We start from the raw sequence: 19,169 nt of genomic DNA on the forward strand, positions 1-19,169 counted from the left end.
TTGTTACTACTGCATTCCAAAATGTTTGGTACATCTAAAACGAGTCTGTAACATGCATGTTTGTGAAGGACTTTGTTAAATGCATTGAGTTTCAGCTAAAAGCTTGTTCTGTATTTGAATCCAGGTGCAGTGTCAGTGAGCTAAATGCAGACTACACTTCATTCCAAAGCATTGTTATAGAAGCTGAGCCAATTGTTGTCCACATCACTATAACTAATATGCTACAACTAAGAAATATAACATGATTATAGCCAAATACAGCAGATGATATTAATACCTTTTACTTTAAAAAAATGCTTAGACCTGTAGATTATATGTCATTAAATAATGGGGGGAGGGATCAAGTTTCTCTAATCAACAGTTTCAGAACAAAAGCATTGTATTCTGGGAACACGGAATATTATAAAGAAATATTGGGTACTGGGTTTCAAGTGATTTTTTTAGAAGTCTATTTATGTGTAATGTGCTTTCCAGTGCTCTTTCATGTAGAGTCAAGTAACCAGTAAGTAGAATTGCATACAAATTAACTAATGTGGGACATTATAAAAACTACTCTGCAATGGACCTCCTGCTCAGCTTCCAGGCATATTAAATTATAAAAGTCACTATGTTGCAAGCTAATAATTAACTGATATTGCAGCATATTCTTTTTTAAAGCCCCATGACTAAAATTTTTATAGAAATGAGTAATTAAAATCCTTTATAAGATCATGTAGTATCAGTGCTGATCACAGATGTGTAAATCCACAAAGCACACAATGTTTAGAAAATACAGCATTTTTACTGAAATCATTTTTTTAAAAAAATGCAGTCATTTCACTCTCATTTCACATTTTAAAATCTGTCACTCAAAGTGGGACAATTGATATGGAGACTACACATAGTCTAATGATGTTAGTCTGTGATAAAAATTCTAGCTATCAAACTGGTTCATCATCAGTTTACGGCTGTGTTCATAGGCAAGGAACAGGGCACCGTTGGCTGGGAATGCACGGATCATAGTAGGTTTCAGTCCAGAGTACAAGGCAAACACACCTATGAGCAAGACATAAGCATTAGAAAAACTACCTTAGAATTTCACTTCCATCTCTTTTTTGAAACTCAGACTATGTTGTATTGGTTTAAAACTGAAGACGGAAATCCAACAAAAGCTAAACTTTTAGGAATTTCAGCTTTCCTGCAAATTCAGAAGAAATTGTTAAATATTTTTCCTTGATCAGATGACTTATCTTAATCTCAATTTATTATTTATTAATTTATCTTATTTTGAGTAGTTGATAAGGTCCAGAAATGTATTAAGCAATATAATCTATTCAAAAAATAAAAGATGAAATTGTAAGACTGAAATGACTGGATTATAGTAATAATAAAACAATATATAAATCTATCCTGTGGTTGATTTGGAGAAATAAATCTAAATTTTTATCTGGATCACGACTATCATGGGTCTGTGGTTCTCAACCTTTTCTTCACCTTTTGTGGCCATGGATCATGGCCATGGACACCCCAAGATTTAAGATTTAAATCATAACAGTTCTTCAAGCCCTTGTGGAGCCCCTGTTATCATAGCGGATCACAGGTTGAGAACCATTGTCAGAGGTTAAATATATCTTAGAGTGGTTAAATTCATCATGGATTCACAGGTTATGCAACCTAACTTTCTTACCAAAAATTAATCCTAAAGACTATCTAACCATTCTATGAACATGAGATGACAGAGAGAGAAGAACTGGTTTACATATTATACCAAATTAAAATGTGGATTACTGTGATTTAGTCTCTGCTGTAAACCCAGCCAACTATGCTTTATTCAACAAACCATAACTTAGCATGATGTGTGGACCAGACCGAGGCAAGGCGGCTCAAACTTAAAATAAGAGAAATCAACTTCCTATTTCCCTGACTATATATGCATTCATAAGCAAATAAAGGCAAACTGTCCTGCAACAGTCTATGACTAAGTTACATTTACCTCCTAAGAACCATTTCAGGTTTATGTAGTAATAAATAACATTTTAAATCCTATCTTTCTAGTCTTTTGCAACCTTAGCCTTGAAAAGCTGTTCTTTTTTTTCTGGTTGTGTTCAACCATCATTCCTAAAATTAAATGTAATGGTTATCTGATCATTCTGATAATCTATCCTAATCTGGTCCTGCAATTTCCTGTTGCAAAGAAAATGACTAGCAGCGTCAACGGATATAAAATGACAATTAGTTGGTTCTTTTCAGCTAAATATGTAGTCCAGGAACATGTTATTTTGAAGAGACAAGCTACCTAATCCTGCCAAAGGCAAATTTGACCATCACCTGTGAAAACCAAATAAGTGCTTTCTGGAAAACACCAGGGTTTATTTTGTTCCTCCCTCTCCCGGGCTGCCTGCAGCCATAAAAACAATTCCACAGGGGATAGCTGATTCCTCAGCTGTGGCTTTGCCGAAGTTAAGAGATACCCTCATCCATGGCCCCATTAGTCTCTTCCATATTCTAACCTTCATTCTTGACAACACTTGCAAACGTTCTCATAAAGCCAGTTTGTTTTCCTGCCATGGAAAGAACTTGGATCCTAGATTTGATGCAGTCCACTGGGTAAACAGCAATCCAGAGACACATGCCACCAAAACCACCACTGAACATCAATGCAACTGGACCTATAAAAACAAGCAGAAGGAGCTTAATGATCGCAAAAAGCCCAAGTGTTTTTCCCCCCAGCCTGCAATTTCATAAAAAAAGATAGCTGCCATATCCTACTAAAGCAGAAAAGTATGTTTGTTTTAAGCTTCAGTGTATTGGTGAGTTATGAGAATCACTTGAAAAATGTTATTTGTGTGTGTTGGCTTTTGAATTGTCCAATTCTCTGCTAAATCTATGACTTGGCTGCTGTTAAGGTTTTTTCCCCCCTTCCTTGTGCAGATCAAGAACTGAAGGAAGGAATGGGCACTGGTTCTTCTCCACCTAATTGGATTGGGCTTTTTTTTTCTTTAATCAGCAGTAATCTTTAATCTGAGTTTCTCAAGAGCTGTACCACCCCCACCCCCTCCCTGCAGGGGCCTATTAGAGGCAGGACCTATTAGATGAACTCAGATGAGTTCCAGAAGGAGGTGGAGGTTATAACTGAAGATCTATTGTGCAGTCCAGCCAAGCTCCAGTGGTGCGTTGCCCTTACCTTCACTACTGGTTTGTTGATCGTGCATGTGTTCCGTTCGCACATGCGCCTGACTTGCACTGCACAAGCGTGCACAATCCACCACCCCTGTGACAACCAGCTGATTGTGGGGGCTCGCGCAGGTGCTACATGCTGTGTGCACGTGTGTAATTTGCCTTTTGTCATAAAAACAGATATAGAGCGCGGCCACCATACTGGTTCGCTCTCAGCTGCTCCAGGCCACTACGGTTCAGCTGAATCAGCAGCAAGCCACCTCTGCCGAACTCTTAGTCACTGTTAGTAATAGGAAGGTGATTAAGGCTGTGGATAGGATTGCATCCATGCAACCTCTCTTCAACCGTAGATCTCTCTGTACCCCGTGGTATACGGAGAAAGAAAAGAGGGATGAAACGCATGAGGGGACATCTAGAGCGCCGCTAGTGGAAGACAAGGGATGAACTCGATTGAACACGGGTAAGAGCTGCTATTAAGGCCTACCTCGTGGCACTTAGTGCGGGAAATGTAAATACTTCTCCAAACTAATTGCATCTGCAGATAATCACCCAGCGACCCTCTTTAAGGTGAGCCACTTCCTGGGGAAGGAGGTGATTGCGGTCCACCTGAAGGGGCACGCTGAGGAATTTGCAGATTTTCTGGAAGACAAAATCACTTGACTTCATTCCCAGTTAGATGCCGGCATGGTTGCTGGTCCAGTGGAAGCCTCTGAGGCCGGTTTTTGCCGTGTTATCTCAGAACTGTTGTTCCCAAGGAAGTGGACAGGATCCTAGGGAGTATGCATGCAAGCACCTGTGTTTTAGACACATGTCCGTCCTGGTTATGAAAGCTTCCCAGGAGGTGATAGGTGGGTGGACTGGCAGTGATTAATATTTCCCTACAGAAGGGGGCAATGCCCCAGCACTTTAAGGAGGCTGTGGTCCGTCTTCTTAAGAAGCCATTGCTGAACTACACCCAGTTGGATAATTTCCGAACTGTCTCCAATCTTCCCTTTCTGGGGAAGGTTGTTGAGAAGGTGGTTGCTCCAGAGGCAGCTCCAGAGGTTTCTGGATGAAACAGATTCAGGCCTGTATTTGGAACCGAAACAGCATTGGTCCCACTTTTGGATGATCTCTGGTGGGAGCAGAATGGGGGTAGTGCATCCTTGCTCTACTTCATCCCTTGGCTGCTTTCGATACCATCAACCATGGTATTCTCCTGGAGCAACTTCAGGGGATGGGACTGGGAGGCCTTCTGCTATCCTGGTTCATTTCCTTCCTCTCAGTGTTGATAGGAGGGAAGAGATCCAGCCCTCGCCCACTGCTTTGTGGGTTCCGCAGGGCTCAGTACTCTCTTCACTCAACATTGATATGAAGCCACTAGGGGACATCATCCATCACCAAGGACTGAGGTATCACCAATATGCTGATGATACTCAGCTGTATGTCTTGGCCCGTGGTGAGTTAAGTGATGTTGTTTCTTCCCTCTCGCAGTGCCTAGAGGCTGTTAGGGACTGGATGGGGAGCAACGGGTTGAAACTAAACCTTGGCAAGATCATGGCTCTGGGTTTGGGTTTGTTGGCTCAGGGAGAATTGCTTTAGTCTTGGATAGGGTGGCACTACCCCAAACAGACCTGTGCATAATCTGGGGATTCTCCTGGACTCATGACTCCTGCTCAAAGAGCAGATGGTAGTCATGGCTAGGAGGGTCTTTACGCAACTGGGGTTTTTGTGTCAGTTACGCTCTTTCCTGGATCAACAATCCCTACTTATAGTCACTCATGTCCTAGTCACTTCCTGTCTTGACTATTGCAACGCGCTCTACATGGGGCTGCCCTTGAAGAGCATCCGGAAACTCCAGTTGGTGCAAAATGCAGACCCCGGTGTGCACATGTATCACCTCTCCTGCAGGAGCTGCATTAGCTGCCAATTTGCTTCCAGGTGCAATTCAAGGTGCTGGTTGTCAACTTTAAAGCCCTTCATGGCTTGGGACCAGGTTATATGAGGGACCATCTCTTGCTGGTCATGTCTACCCAACTCATCATAGCGGGGAGGCAAGGAATGCTGAGGGTCCCATCCCTAAGGGAGATATACCTTCTCCGTGGTAGCTCCCTTTCTCTGGAACTTCATTCCCCCAGAGATTAGAATGATCCCCGCTCTAATACTCTTCCAGAAGGCCCTGAAGACCTGGTTCTGCCAGTGGGCCTGGGGAACGCAGAGAGGGATGGAGCCCATTAAATAACTCCTGTGATCTGCTGTCGCCGGGATGGAAGGGTGGGGAGTGATTTTATTATGATTTTATCACCATATTAATTTATTTGATTTTTAATTAGTTTCATTGTTTTTAAATGTGGTTTTTATATCCTGTAAGCCGCCTTGAGTGGCCATGGGCGAACAGGCGGCAATCTAAATTTAATGATAAATAAATAAATCAAATAAAATCTTTAAGGCTGCTAGTCTATGTATGATATGCCATACAATAAATAAATAAATACTTTAAAGCTACTGTGTTTTATATCAGAAGATTTTGAACAGGCAGCAAGATATTTTTATTATTATACAGAAATCCTTTGGGCTTAAAAGTCAGCACAGGTGGGACTAAAAGAAGCTGTGTTTATCTCGAGGCAAGAAGACATATCATTAGCAAGCTCAGATATACCTAATTCCTCTTTTGGTTTTCCAAAGGCCAAAAAGGTCCGGCTCAGTTCATAGACTCCAAAGAATAAAAAGTAGCCTGGAATTTCACGTAGCAAAGTGCTGAACCAACCACGATAGAAGCCAAGAGGGCCGTCCTTTTGCAGCACACTTTTGATTACTGACCAAACTGTACTAGAAGAAAAAAGAATATTGTTACAAACATAAGTTGCCAGCTAATGATGGGAAAAGTTACCTGGAAAACTGCATCCAAAGATGTCTGGTTCCTGTCTAGGAGCACTGTCAAACCACATTACACAGCAATGGTTAAAATTAAAGTGTGTATTTCACAAAAACCCATCTCAGAAGTAGTTTGGTACAATTTTTGGACTATAGATATCTAGATACAACTAATCCCTCATTAAAAAAAACCTTTCAATTGCCATTGATTAAGCTTCTAGGATTCTTGTCTAATACTTCAAACAGGAAAAGTGTGATTGATGTTGGACAGAGCCTAGAGCTGCAGTTCATTCATATCTGGTGAGCCACATATTTTCTAGTCATGAGAAAAATAATGGGCTTAAACTACTTTACAATAGAGATCTGCTAAGGGATTGTCTATTGCATGGGAATAGCACTATAACCGGTCCCAGATTCCATAAAAATCTAAATTATAGGTTCTGATGCTTGAGGGAGAAGATGAAATAAAAATGGAGTTGATTTTATGAATACGTAAATCTTAAAAGGAGTGCCTCACTATCACCACTATCACCATCACATTTCATTGAAATGAATGTTGTGTTAGCAACACATAAACCAGAACACTGGACTAAACTGCTAATGCTAGCCAGAAGTATGTTTTAAAAACAGCCTATCTATTATGGTATGTATGTATGTACGTATGTAATTAATTAATTGGTTTATATGCCCTACTTACCAAGACAACTTATGGCGGCATACATATCAACAACAACAATAAAGATTTATGGACTTGAAGATCAAGAAATATGGAGACTAAATGAGGGGCTGTAGAGACTTGTATAATATCCAAGAGAGAAAGGACTATACGATTGTAACTTGAACTGAAAAAAAGCTGGGAAGTGATTCTATTTCCTAATTTTAATTCCCCCCCTTCCTTCTTTCCTTCCATTTATCTTTTATTCTGTGAAAAAAATCTTAATCAATTTACATCAATAAAAATGTAATAAAACAAAATATGAGAAAAGTAATTAAAATAATAATATGCAAACCTGTAAATGCAGAGAAATAAATTCATTGAAAGGGTCAAACCACTTCCAAACCTGGAAAAGGCAGGCAGGGTTGAGGCTAACAAATTACTTACTTGTGTTGTTGCACTATCTTCCCAGATAATTGCATTTCGTGCATGGCCTGCAGGCGGCACTTCACAAGCTCTGTAGGGCAGAGGGCCAAAGTGGCAAAGGCAGAAGCAAAGGAACCAGCCACTGCATTTTGAAGGTCGCTGCAAAAAAAAAACACAACATGTATCTAATACATGGAAATCACATGCAGCTCAAAACTGGCATGCTTTGACCCAGTCACTGCTGCAAATAATTCTAAAACGATATAGCAAAGGAGCATTTTACAGCATCCCACCTGATTGAAGCAACCTTAGGATAGAAGAATTAGGTATGCTTGCTGTTTGAAATATATATATATATTTCTTTATTTATTTACTTCCTTTATTTATTTATCAGCACAAATAAAAACACAAATATAACAAAGGCAACAGTAAAAATATTGGGTTTCTGTCTGGATGGACTCTTGTGACGAGCCTAATGACAGAGAGTGGAAGTGTGACCTTCCTCCCACACTTGGGCATACCAGGGGTTGTGACTTTAAGTATATACCTCCCACCCTGGCTGGCTGATAAAAGGAGTCGTTCTCTGTAGCTCAAATGGTTAACTCCCTGCCTGGGAGGCAATAGAGCACAGGTTCGAATCCCAGTAAGGATATGGCTAGCTGATGAGAGCTAAATAGCTTGAAATAGATCTATACTAGTCTTCCTTTATTTATTTATCAGCACAAATAAAAACATATATATATATATATATATATATATATATATATATATATATATATATATATATATATATATATATATAATAATTCTTCTATCCTAAGGTTTGTTTCAATCAGGTGGGAATATATATATATATATATATATATATATATATATATATATATATATATATATATATATATATATATATATATATATGTTGCATTTGGCTGATAAATAAATAAAAATAAAAAATAAAAATAATAATGGCTTTCTGTCGTGATGGTCTCTTGTGATGAGCTGATAGACAGAGAAAGGAAGCAGTAGCTTCCTCCTATATTTGGGCATACCAGGGGTTGTGACACAATACATACATATATATATATATATATATGTATATGTATATGTATATGTATATGTATATGTATATGTATATGTATATGTATATGTATATGTGTATATGTATGTATGTATGTGTGTATGTAGGCTAAGAAGTCTGCCTAGTATGTAATATAGCCCAGGTTCAAATTCCAATAAGGGTATGGCTAGCTGATGAGAGCTAAATAGCTTGAAATAGATCTATACTAGTCTCCCTTTATTTATTTATCAGCACAAATAAAAAAACACAAATATAACAAAGGCAACAGTAAAAATATTGGGTTTCTGTCGTGATGGACTCTTGTGACGAACCGATTGACAGATGATGGAAGCAGTTAGCTTCCTCCCATAATTGGGGCTTACCAGGGGTTGTAAAAATCTAATAGATACCTTTCACCCTGGCTTCGCTGATAATGGATCAGAGCCTGTGGCCTAATGGCTAAGAAGTCTGCCTAGTATGTAATATAGCCCAGGTTCAAATCCCAATAAGGGTATGGCTAGCTGATGAGAGCTAAATAGCTTGAAATAGATCTACACTAGTCTCCCTTTATTTATTTATCAGCACAAATAAAAAAACACAAATATAACAAAGGCAACAGTAAAAATATTGGGTTTCTGTCGTGATGGACTCTTGTGACGAACCGATTGACAGATGATGGAAGCAGTTAGCTTCCTCCCATAATTGGGGCTTACCAGGGGTTGTAAAAATCTAATATATACACATACATACATACATACATACATACATACATACATACATACAATTAGTGGGATAAAATCATATCACCATGATCATGCTTTCAACCCTGGATTTAATGAAGCATCTTTTAAATTTCCTGCCATAAAACAGGATGCTATATAATTATCATTGGTAGATAAGGGTCTTTTCGTACCAAGCATTAAAGGAAAAAAGTGGTTTACAACAGTTCCAAGTATCTTACTCCCTATCAAAATGTATCTAGATAGCTTCAACATTACTTAAAAAAATAAGCATAGCCTCTTTTTATTGTTTTCAATGGGCAACCGGTCACAATAATAAACACTTCCACTAATGAAATGAGAGGAAAGAAAGAAATTGGGGATGTGATAGTTTTACACCCATTTTTTTTTCCAGTCACATCTTTTCTTGCTCAATGGCCAAGCACACAGTATTACTATTTTTGCTTTGCCCACCCTTGGATGCCTACATGATGTAAATGGGGCAGTCCTCTAAACATTTTCAAAGCTTCAGAATCAGATGGAAATCATCACTCATGATGATTTCTATCATTTGTTTTCCAGGCCTATCCATTGTCCTGAGTGTTCTATCTTTCTAAAAGTTTCAAATGTCCTGCATCCATCTTCAAGAATTCTTTAACTTAACCCAACCCCTGGGCGTTAAAAGGATGTTAATGTTCCCTCTCAGTTCATCAACTTTCACATCAAGCTTATAATGTAGATGCTTTGCAATCTATTTGGCTTTAAAAGAAGCTAAGCTAATATACGTATATTTTATTTTTGTTCATTTTAATTTTGTTTTAGGATTTTTTTTTTTGCAATTTATATTGTCAACAGCTAACATTTAGAAAATCATTAATTGATCTTAAGAATAAACAATTCTCCAATCATGCAACTCTCTGAAAGAAGGTCATGTATTTGTCAAAGGCCACAGGTCAGATTAGCAGATTCATGGGGAATTTACTGAAGCCTCAGAAAATTCTGCCAATTGACTAACAATCACCAACAGGTAAATTCCGGATACAACGCAAGGATTTAGAACATGGGATATGGAAAGAACATATTACCATATTTTTCAGAGTATGAGATGCACCGGAGTATAAGACGCACCAAGATTTTGAAGAGGTAAATTTAAAAAAAGTTTTTGCACTCTGCAGATCTCCCAAAAATGGCCCTTTTTTTCACGAAAACGGGCCTGTTTTTTTTTTTCCAAAAAAAGGGCATGAATAGCTTTTAGGAGACTTGTAAAATTCTCCTGGGGGCGGGGGGGGGGCAAAAGCAAGCAAAAAACGGTCCATTTTTTGTCATAAAAAGGGCATGCATAGCCTTTAGGAGGCTTATAGAGTTTTCCTGGGAGCTTGGTTCAATTACCATATGGATCTAGCCACTATGATTTGCAAACCATGCCTTATCATTTATCGTGTTACAGGAACTCAGCTATTTAGAATTCCTTCAGCAAACCATAATTTAAAACAGAGGCGAGCAACTTCTTTAGATTGGGGGCTTCAACTTCTGATTTTCTGGAGAGTCACCAAGAAACTATCCAATGATATAGTGACTTCAACAGAAGGGGAGGAGCTCAGTATTTTTCACTGCTTTTCAAGGTATTGGTCGGGATGTACAGTGGGAATGGGAGCAGCTATTTTTATCCCCATTCTTGTTTAAGAAACCCTCAAACAGGATAAAATTGTATGACTGAGTTTCTGCTGTCCTCAACACCTGGATTGCAGGCTTGTTTTTAGGCGTCTGGAAAGCCTCCTGCTTATATTCCCACCCAAATCAGACCTGCAGCCTATAAGCTTCCCATCCTTGGTTTAAGGTAAAGTAAGGTCAGGAAGTGCCATGTTACAAACAGCAAGTTTTCTCGCCATTCCTTCAGGAATAAGAAGACAAGGAAAAGGTTTTCAGATTTTCTTCTAAATGACAAAAGAAGTAGTTTTTGCAGACTCCTCTTTTAAACAATCTCACTAAGAAAGTCGTAGTAGTAGGCTGGCTTGCCTGGAACACTGACCTATAACCTGATTAAGTGAATTATTTGGAGGAAGCTTATGGTTCAATTAATCAAATCTTAAATGATTTTATCCACAGTTATTTATTCTATAAACTACTGTCATCTGTCCTAAGTACCAGAAATGCAGAGGGGGGGGGGGAATCAAGATATAATTAAAAGAAAAACATGTGAGTCAAGGAGCAGAGTTTCTATTTCAACAGGATTCCCATTTTCCCTTGTGGAAACTGCACTTCTAGTTCTGAGCTGTGATACTTTAAAAAAAAATTTTTTTTAAAGCTTCTATTAGTTGCAGAGCCGTTGAGGGAATAACACACTAACCTCAGGTTTGCTTTCCTTTCTAAGCCAGCAATTTTCCTCACGATATTTTGGCAAAAGCCATAACACATAAAGAGCACGGCATTTTCAGCAATGTTTGCCACAAGTGCAGGGGTGGTCCCCTTGTAGAAGCCACGGAACCCTATTTGTTTGTAGGTCTTCACAAAACAGTCCACAAGCCCTTGGTACATGTTAGGGAATGTCTGCATTTTCACCTTTGCGGTGTCAAATGGTTGACCGGTTATCACACAGGCAGTACCTCCTGCATGAAAAGGAAAAGTGAAAACATCAGAAATGGGAGCTGTTGGATGGCTGGTTTTTGTTTTGTGTTTTAGCTATTACATTCTCAAGCAAAAGGAGGTAAACCGGAGAAAGAAAATTATCCTTGACAAAAAAAGGCATGCGTGTGTGTGTGTGAGAGAGAGTTATAATTTGATAATATTTTAAGCTTGAAACTAAGGATAACCAGAATATTTGCTTTGCTCTAGGAGTTATCAACTTTTTCACACAGGGCACTATCTGGCAATTTCATATGGGGCCAAACCTCCCTCATCTTAAAAAAATATTTAACACTAAAAGCAAAGTCTTATGAATCTGAAGGCAAGAACATATTTTCTGAGATTTGGATTATTTTTTTATTTCAGTCACTCCTTCCCTCTGAAGGCAAGAACATATTTTCTGAGATTCAGGTTATTTTTTTCATTTCAGTTGCTTCTTCCCTGTTTCAAAATAAATAATAATATGTATTAAAATCAGGCTCTCCCTTTTTACAAACCTATAATCCCTTAATTCAGGATAAAGTCCTGGATGGAGCTGATATATTAAAATCATACTATCCCGATTATTTTTTTTCAAAGAAGGGACTTATAAAAACCCATCTCACAGAGTGGTGGTTGTGCGGAAAATTGAAAGTGAGGGGGTTATGTATGCTATCTTGAATTTTATACAAAAGGTGAGATGAAGTAATAATAGTACTGATGACTTGGATTGGAAGACAAGAAAACTAATGACAACGGACCATGCTTTGTATCCAAAAAGTGATCTTGATCGGCTCTATTTGCCAAGAGTTGAAGAAGCTAGAGGACCTCTAAAGGTGAAACAAACTGTGGAGAAAGAAAAGCATGGCTTGAATGACTACATTAAGAAAAGCCAGGAATTCTTGCTGAAGATAATCAAAGAAAGCTCTTGAAAACAGCACAGGTGAAGGCTGAGTATATAAAAGAAACAACTGAAAACTGACGTTAATTGGAAGAACAAATCAATGAATGAAAGATAAAGAAGGAAAAGCTGATTTTAAAAAACCCATGGAGTTGGTTACGATCAGGAGCATTAATGAAAGAAACTGAAGGCTTTATTTTAGTAGTTCAAGAACAAACTTTGCCAACTACAGGTAGTTGGATAGAGGAAAATATTTAACGTAACAAACAACAGCAAATATTGCCTTTGTAGTAAAAAGGATGACATCATTGACTATTTGATTAGTGGCTGCAGCAAAACTTCACAAACTGCCAGAAATATTCATTGGAAATATTGCCAGACGTTTGGATTTGAATATAATAAAAAACCGTGGGATCATCAAGGTTTTGAAAAATGAGTGAGTTAACCTCTTACAGGACTTCAAGAACCAAACAGACAAACATCTTCTTAATAACATGTCTGATATTTATTGAAAAGAAGAAAGTCTGGTTCATTTATGTTGCTATTTTGGATGATGCTAGGATTGAGGAAAAACATTTGGGAAAAAAATTACGAAATATCTGAACTTGCAGATCAGAGTTGAATGATGATGGGGAAAAAATTTGTTGTTATATCAATTTTGATTGGGGCCCTTGGAGCATAACCTAAAGGAATCCTTCAGTATAGAAATATTGAAGTCATTAGACTGAACACCCTAATTTTACAAAATTAGGAACTGGTTGGAACTGCCTATATTCTTAGATACTATAATAGATATTATACTTTAATAATTCTTAGATCCTTGGTTAGGACTTGAATGATGTTTCCACTTGTCTCAGATAGTGAATCTCACTGCAAAGGAGCCACACATACCATAACTGAATCAGTGTAGTATAGGGGTCACAGAAACAATGGGAAGTGGGCGGGTGGGTGTGCTCCATTTGGGCAAACAGTGGGCACCGGTGCCTGCCTCTTGCGAAGAACTATTCCCTTTCCCCCCTTCAAAGCTACAAAGGTTGGGGAACATCAACAGTACAAGCTTTCTCTAATCTGGTGTCATCCAGCTATTTTAGAATAACAATTTAAAATTTCTCAGCCAATGCAGTTTTTGGCATGCTGGTGGGAAATTCTGGGAGTTGCAATATATGGAGAACATGGCATTTTAGAAAAGTAGCACAGAGGGCCTCTGTGACTATGACTCGTATTTAGGAAACCAAAGTTCAATTTCTCACTCAGCATGAAAAAGAATCATGATCTAATCTAATCGGCATCAGTATTATCATAAAAAAGGGGAACAACTGCTGATGCCTGCTCTAAGATTAAGTTACCTGAATGAATTATGGGATTTCCACATATTAACAACATATAATAGTAGGGATCCCAGCACCACATTTTTTTTCTTCCGAAGAAAGTTCACATTCAGCTAACTTGGAAGTGCTGAGTGATCAGTGTTCTATAGATCTAGAAGAAGGGCACTTCTAAGATTAAAAAAAAGCTGGGAAAAGATCAAGAATAGCATTGAGGATTTTAAGATGATGAAAAGAAAAGAGAATGATTTCTCCTCCTGCTTCCCTTAGCAAAAGAAATACAATGATGTTACCTAGTTGGGAAATGAAACATCTGCAAGAAAACAATCAAACTCAGAGCAGACCAAGGACCTACAGAAGAAACACTTGGGAACAAAAAGTTATCTTCCCATAATTATCCTCCAAAACTAAAGAATGTCAATCTGGAGGCTTTTCTAAGTGAAATGCGTTGAACTATAAAAGTAATTCTTTGCATCCAAGAACACGCATTTTACAAGTGAAATTAATTATTTTGTGCTCTTGACAACCATTTTTAATGGTCTAGAAAAGACCCTATCCTCCCACAGTGGTGACAACTACACTGACTTAAGAAATGCAAGGAAGGTACAAGCTTGACTCTGTCTTGGGCATGTGGACATTTGCATTTTCTGCTTTTCCTACCTTCTTCTTAAAGAACAGAACAAGCAAGCAGTTAAATGATCCCTGCCATTTTCTCTTTCATATTAGTACTGGCTTCTTGTAGATTTCACTTCTGGATCTTTGCCCAGATATACAATAGAGTAGTATTTCTTAACTTTGTAAACTTTAAAATGTGTGGACTTCAACTTTCAGAATTCCTCAGGCAGTATGCTGGCTATTAAAACTCCACTGATGACCTAGATTAGTGGTCCTCAACTTTTTGGGCACCAGGGATCGGGGCATGGTTTCACGTGCTGCCTGCATCCCACAGATAGGGCTTTGCTTGTTTGCACAGTCTGGTTGCTGGCATGCCTATGCCGGTCCACAGACTGGGGGTTGGGAATCCCTGGCCTAGATGACACACCTAGATCAGAGCTAGCAGGAGGAAAATGCAACAGTTCTGCATTGGAACCTATTTTGGGGGCTTCTGATATCAGCAGTATTTTCTCTGCAAGTCTCATCAGAAGGACAGGAGTCTCAAGAGCAAATTTGCAGCTTTCCTCTATTTTACACAAACAGCTGGTTTTCACTTTAAAGAAGTCTTGTTTCTCTAGCTTATAGGCTTCCTGTGAGCATCTGCTTGGCCTGGCAGGGAGAAAGCTCCCGCCAAGGAGAGCCCAATGCTCCAAACTGAGATAGGTTTGTTCTGTGCCTGTGGTTGATGGGCAGTCTTCCCTTTTCACCTGGGTAACAGCTGAGACTATAGAGAAATACCAATAGCTGCCATCTACACTGCTGTGTTCCTGAAAGCAAACCAATAAAAGGCATTTGACTGACCAGCATACCACTTAACTATAGAATGCAACATAAAACGAAGATTATCTTGTCTCTCCAATCGGTCATTGCTCAACTTTTTCTTGTGACATATTTTGAAATGCTTGTGTAAGCATGAAATAAGGGCTCAATAAATTAAAAGCCACAGTTAGGAAATTATTAGACAAAAAAATGCTTACACATTTACCTTTCCTCCATAGGAAGGGATTAGACGAAAGGAAGCAATTCATGGGAAGCTCATAATTTAGGGCAAGGTCAAAACATTATTCCCTGTTAGTGCCCTCCACTATAAAAGTCACTTTTAGGACCTATACTGCTGTCAACAGAATTACCTTACACCTCCAGAGAAGAGCTTTGTTTAAAGAGCATACAAGCATCTGTTATCAGTTTTTAACAGGATTTATGTAAACAGCAGTTTCCAAGACTTACCTACAGCCCCAGCTGTGAGGTCAATGGCAGCTTGGATGACAGGATTTGTTTTCATTTTTAAAAAAAATTGCTTCGTAGTGACTCTAAATCACAAAGTTTCCTGTAGCACGCAGGGCGCTGGGATGAGTATCTCTAAATTAGATTTGGAGAGGGAGGAAAATGAAAATATTAGTTTGACAGCAAGTAAATGAGTCACACTGTGTAGTGCATTTAAATATATACTAAGTTGATCAGGTCTTTTTTTTTTAAACCAAAAGTTACTTCAATATATAAATTTTTGAGATTGGATTTCTCATTCAAACTATACAGAAATGTTACAGAAATACAAACTTTTTTAAATAAAAAGTTAGCAAAAAGAAAATACAGGCGTGAGTTTCTTATTAGGATCTATGTACAATGATTCGAGAATTATACTTCAGTTCTCAACAATTTCAGTGGTTTTCACCAGATGTTAGCTCCCAATAACAGCATCAGAATAAAACCATATTGCCAACTACCATCAAACTCTCCTGTCCCAGCATCCTATTATTTCCCATTTATATTTCCTCAAACTCTATGAATCCTGCACAGTTCCAGCACACTCTCTTGCTGTAAAGATATGCAGGCTCACTATGGTTAACTGTCAGATGACTAAAGTTTGTTCCAATGCATTCTTTTACAATATTTTGATTTCTTATCCACTATGTATCAGGTTGAGGAATGATTTATTTTAAAATAACTGTAAGACTCAGGAGACATTGAAGATAATGAGTTACACTCTTGCCTCATCTATCAGCTACTTTGGGCTGCCCTTGAAAATAATGCAGAAGGCAGAGAATGGCACAGCCTTCTTGTTGCTTGGTACCAATCAGTTTTAAAGAACACCGCTGATATTGTAGCAGCTGCAATGTTTGCCAGTAAGTTTATAGCTCAACATGAAGTGGTGGGATTATCTAGTCAACCCCACACAGCTTGGGCATGACCCGACAAAAGCGCGAACGTCAAAAGCGCGCTGACAAAACCGCGGCGCTAAAACCGCGATGTCAAAAGCTCGCCGACAACAGCGCGCCGACAGAAGCGCGATTTAAGTTAAGGTAAGGTTTAGGGTTAGGTTTAGGGTTAGGTTTAGGGTTAGGTTTAGGGTTAGGTTTAGGGTTATTTTTAGGGTTAGGTTACAGCGCGCTTCTGTCGGCGCGCTGTTGTCGGCGCACTTCAGCGCTCATTCGTCGGCACGCTTTTGTCACCGCGGTTTAGTCAGGCGCGCTTTTGTCGTTCGCGCATTTGTGGTGGAACCCAGCTTGGGAACATGTTACCTTTAGAATCATCTTCATATAGACTCTGCCTGCCCTACAAAGATTCTTTACCAGAGGATAAAGGATCATACCCACTTACAGGGGGCTTGAGATATTCTTAGCAGCAGGCCTTTTTCTCTAGAACAGGTGGACCAAGGTCAAATATGCTGGTATTCAGATGTCTTTCTGTAAAAAGGAAATAAAAGTCATTTCTAGGAGAGCATTCAGATAAAAAGATTTGTCCATCAGCAGCAACAATTTGGATTGCATTTTTTTAAAAAATTACTAATAATGTGTAATGGTTTTTAACAGGCTGCTGTAATTATGAATTTTTTATAGATGGGTTATTGTATTTATTGTAAGCAGTCTAGAACTGCAAGAACAGTTCAATAATTGTAATGATGATACAAATAATCATTGATATATAAATACTAAATACAACAATCCCATCACTAGCTAACTAAAATTGTGTCTTTCAGGATGGCAGCGGGCAATTGATGGCAATCAGTAACACAGAAATTGTTATTAAACAATTTTAATGACCTTAATGGAGAGGTATCAATGCAGACAACATTTATATTTATTTCCACTCCCTCCCTCTTCCACCTATAGAAAAACTGGGCATCCTAACAAAAAATAATCATCTTACCTACCAGTGATACCTATGGAGGAATCAGAATTTTGCCAATCTCAGTGGCCAACAAAACAAATATAATTAAACATTATATATCTATTCAAACATTTTACCTTTATATTATTAAATCTATCATACAGTATATAAAACTGATAATCTGGACTGAGAAATTTTAAGGTGTAACAATATAACAATATTTAATGGATATATTACTTTCTTTTGAGTCCTTTATTTCAGCTCTTGAATGTAATCAATGTAACATTTTACTCTTTCCAAAATTTACCAAAGTTTTGTCATCTTATATGTATAAACTCTAATAAGAAAAAGGAAATCAGTATAGATTTACGACTACAATTGAGTCCAACACATTTCTGTTGCTAAATGAGACATTTGTTAAATGAGTTTTGCCCCATTTTATGACCTTTCTTGCGAAGTTGCTAAATGAATCACTGCGGTTAAATTAGCAACATGATTGTTAAGTGAATCTAGTTTCCCCATTGACTTGGCTTGTCAGAAGGTTGCAAAAGGTGAAAACATGACTCAGGGACATTGCAACCATCATAAATATGAATCAATTGCAAAGTATATGAATTTTGATCATGTGTCCAGGGGATGCTACAATGGTTGTAAGTGTGGAAAAAAATCATGTCCCTTTGTTCAATCCCATTATAATTTTGAACAGTCACTAAATGAACTGTTGTAAGTCGAGGACTACTAAACTAGAAAACAGAAGACTATGATTTCTAGTCCTGCCTTTAAGTACAAAGCCAGCTGGGTAACAATGCCTTTGTACCTAAAGGCAGGACTAGCAATACTCTCTCAGAGGAGTATTATGTACATTCAGAGCCTTGAATTACTCACGTGTTAATAAAAGTGGAGTACAAATCAAATAATGAATTATATAGATAGATAAGATATAGTTATGGATGATATATAGATATATTTATGCATCTATATTTAGGCATATGGTAAATTCATATGTCATTATATGTATATACCTAAATCAGGGCTGGGGAATGCTTTGGGTTCTCTTCCAAAAACTTGCTTTAGCAATGCCAAGGGCACTAACCTAGTATCACTCTACAACTCTTTAAAGCAGCTTCATCTTTTCCGGGACTTGTGGGCCAGCTCATCCAGGGAAGAGACTCGTCTATTTTAAAGATCTGCAGGCAGATGCTACCTCCATCTCTCCAGCTGCAAAGCCAATAATAGCTTGCCTCTGCCAGCAGACAATCAAGTGATGCATTATTTAGAAACAGGGGTGGCGGGGAGCCGAAATGAAAGATTACTAGACCAAGGAAGAATCCGAGCACAAAGAAAACAAGACTTCGCACCGACTGATCCTTGCAGACCGAAGAGGGCAGCTCCCCGAGGGAGGGACGGACGGTTTCCCGTTGGGGGTCCGCTGAAATCGTCTACTTCTCTCCGCTGGAGTTGCCACCGAAAGCCCTGCGCTTCTCTTCGGCTGACTCAGCTGCATTGCCTCTCCAGAACGGCTCGGCTCGCTTTCTTCGTAGCGAGCGCTATATAACCTGCGGTCAAAGGGGCGCCGGTCGCCACCCGCCTGGCATTGGAAAGAACAGGAGGAGGAGCTGGAGCTCGGCCTGGGAAGCGGAACCGGAGGCGGGGAGGGTGCTGCTATTGCTGCCCTCCCTCCAAAGCCCGCCCGAAGGCCGGCCAGGTGGCCTTG

At 38.8% G+C, this 19,169-nt stretch overlaps 1 protein-coding gene across 2 annotated transcripts; it reads right to left on the bottom strand.

The window, feature by feature from the left end:
* Window positions 1–687: 687 nt before the first annotated feature.
* Window positions 688–19,080, bottom strand: SLC25A15 (solute carrier family 25 member 15). 2 transcript variants are annotated; one of them, XM_032213732.1, is made up of 8 exons: window positions 18,814–19,080; window positions 16,946–17,031; window positions 15,575–15,706; window positions 11,214–11,472; window positions 7,112–7,249; window positions 5,795–5,964; window positions 2,490–2,648; window positions 688–1,035 (listed from the first exon to the last, which is right to left on the bottom strand). In XM_032213732.1, the coding sequence occupies exons 3-8, from the start codon at window positions 15,627–15,629 to the stop codon at window positions 914–916; spliced, it is 903 nt and encodes a 300-aa protein (XP_032069623.1). In that variant the 5' UTR covers window positions 15,630–15,706; window positions 16,946–17,031; window positions 18,814–19,080; the 3' UTR covers window positions 688–913. The 2 variants fall into 2 exon arrangements, with proteins under 2 accessions (XP_032069623.1, XP_032069624.1); XM_032213733.1 differs by lacking the exon at window positions 18,814–19,080 and adding an exon at window positions 18,549–18,780.
* Between the last annotated feature and the right edge of the window lie 89 nt (window positions 19,081–19,169).

The sequence above is a fragment of the Thamnophis elegans genome, chromosome 3, assembly GCF_009769535.1.
Source record: "Thamnophis elegans isolate rThaEle1 chromosome 3, rThaEle1.pri, whole genome shotgun sequence".
Lineage (NCBI taxonomy): Eukaryota > Metazoa > Chordata > Lepidosauria > Squamata > Colubridae > Thamnophis > Thamnophis elegans.

Excerpts from the sequence above, each read along its gene's own strand:
- SLC25A15 (XM_032213732.1), bottom strand. The coding sequence starts at position 15,629 with ATGAAAACAAATCCTGTCATCCAAGCTGCCATTGACCTCACAGCTGGG. Across the intron at positions 5,965-7,111 it reads AAGATAGTGCAACAACACAA|TACAGTTTGGTCAGTAATCA; the intron begins GTAAGTAATTTG and ends TTTTTCTTCTAG. Across the intron at positions 2,649-5,794 it reads AAAACCAAAAGAGGAATTAG|GTCCAGTTGCATTGATGTTC; the intron begins GTATATCTGAGC and ends TTGTTTTTATAG.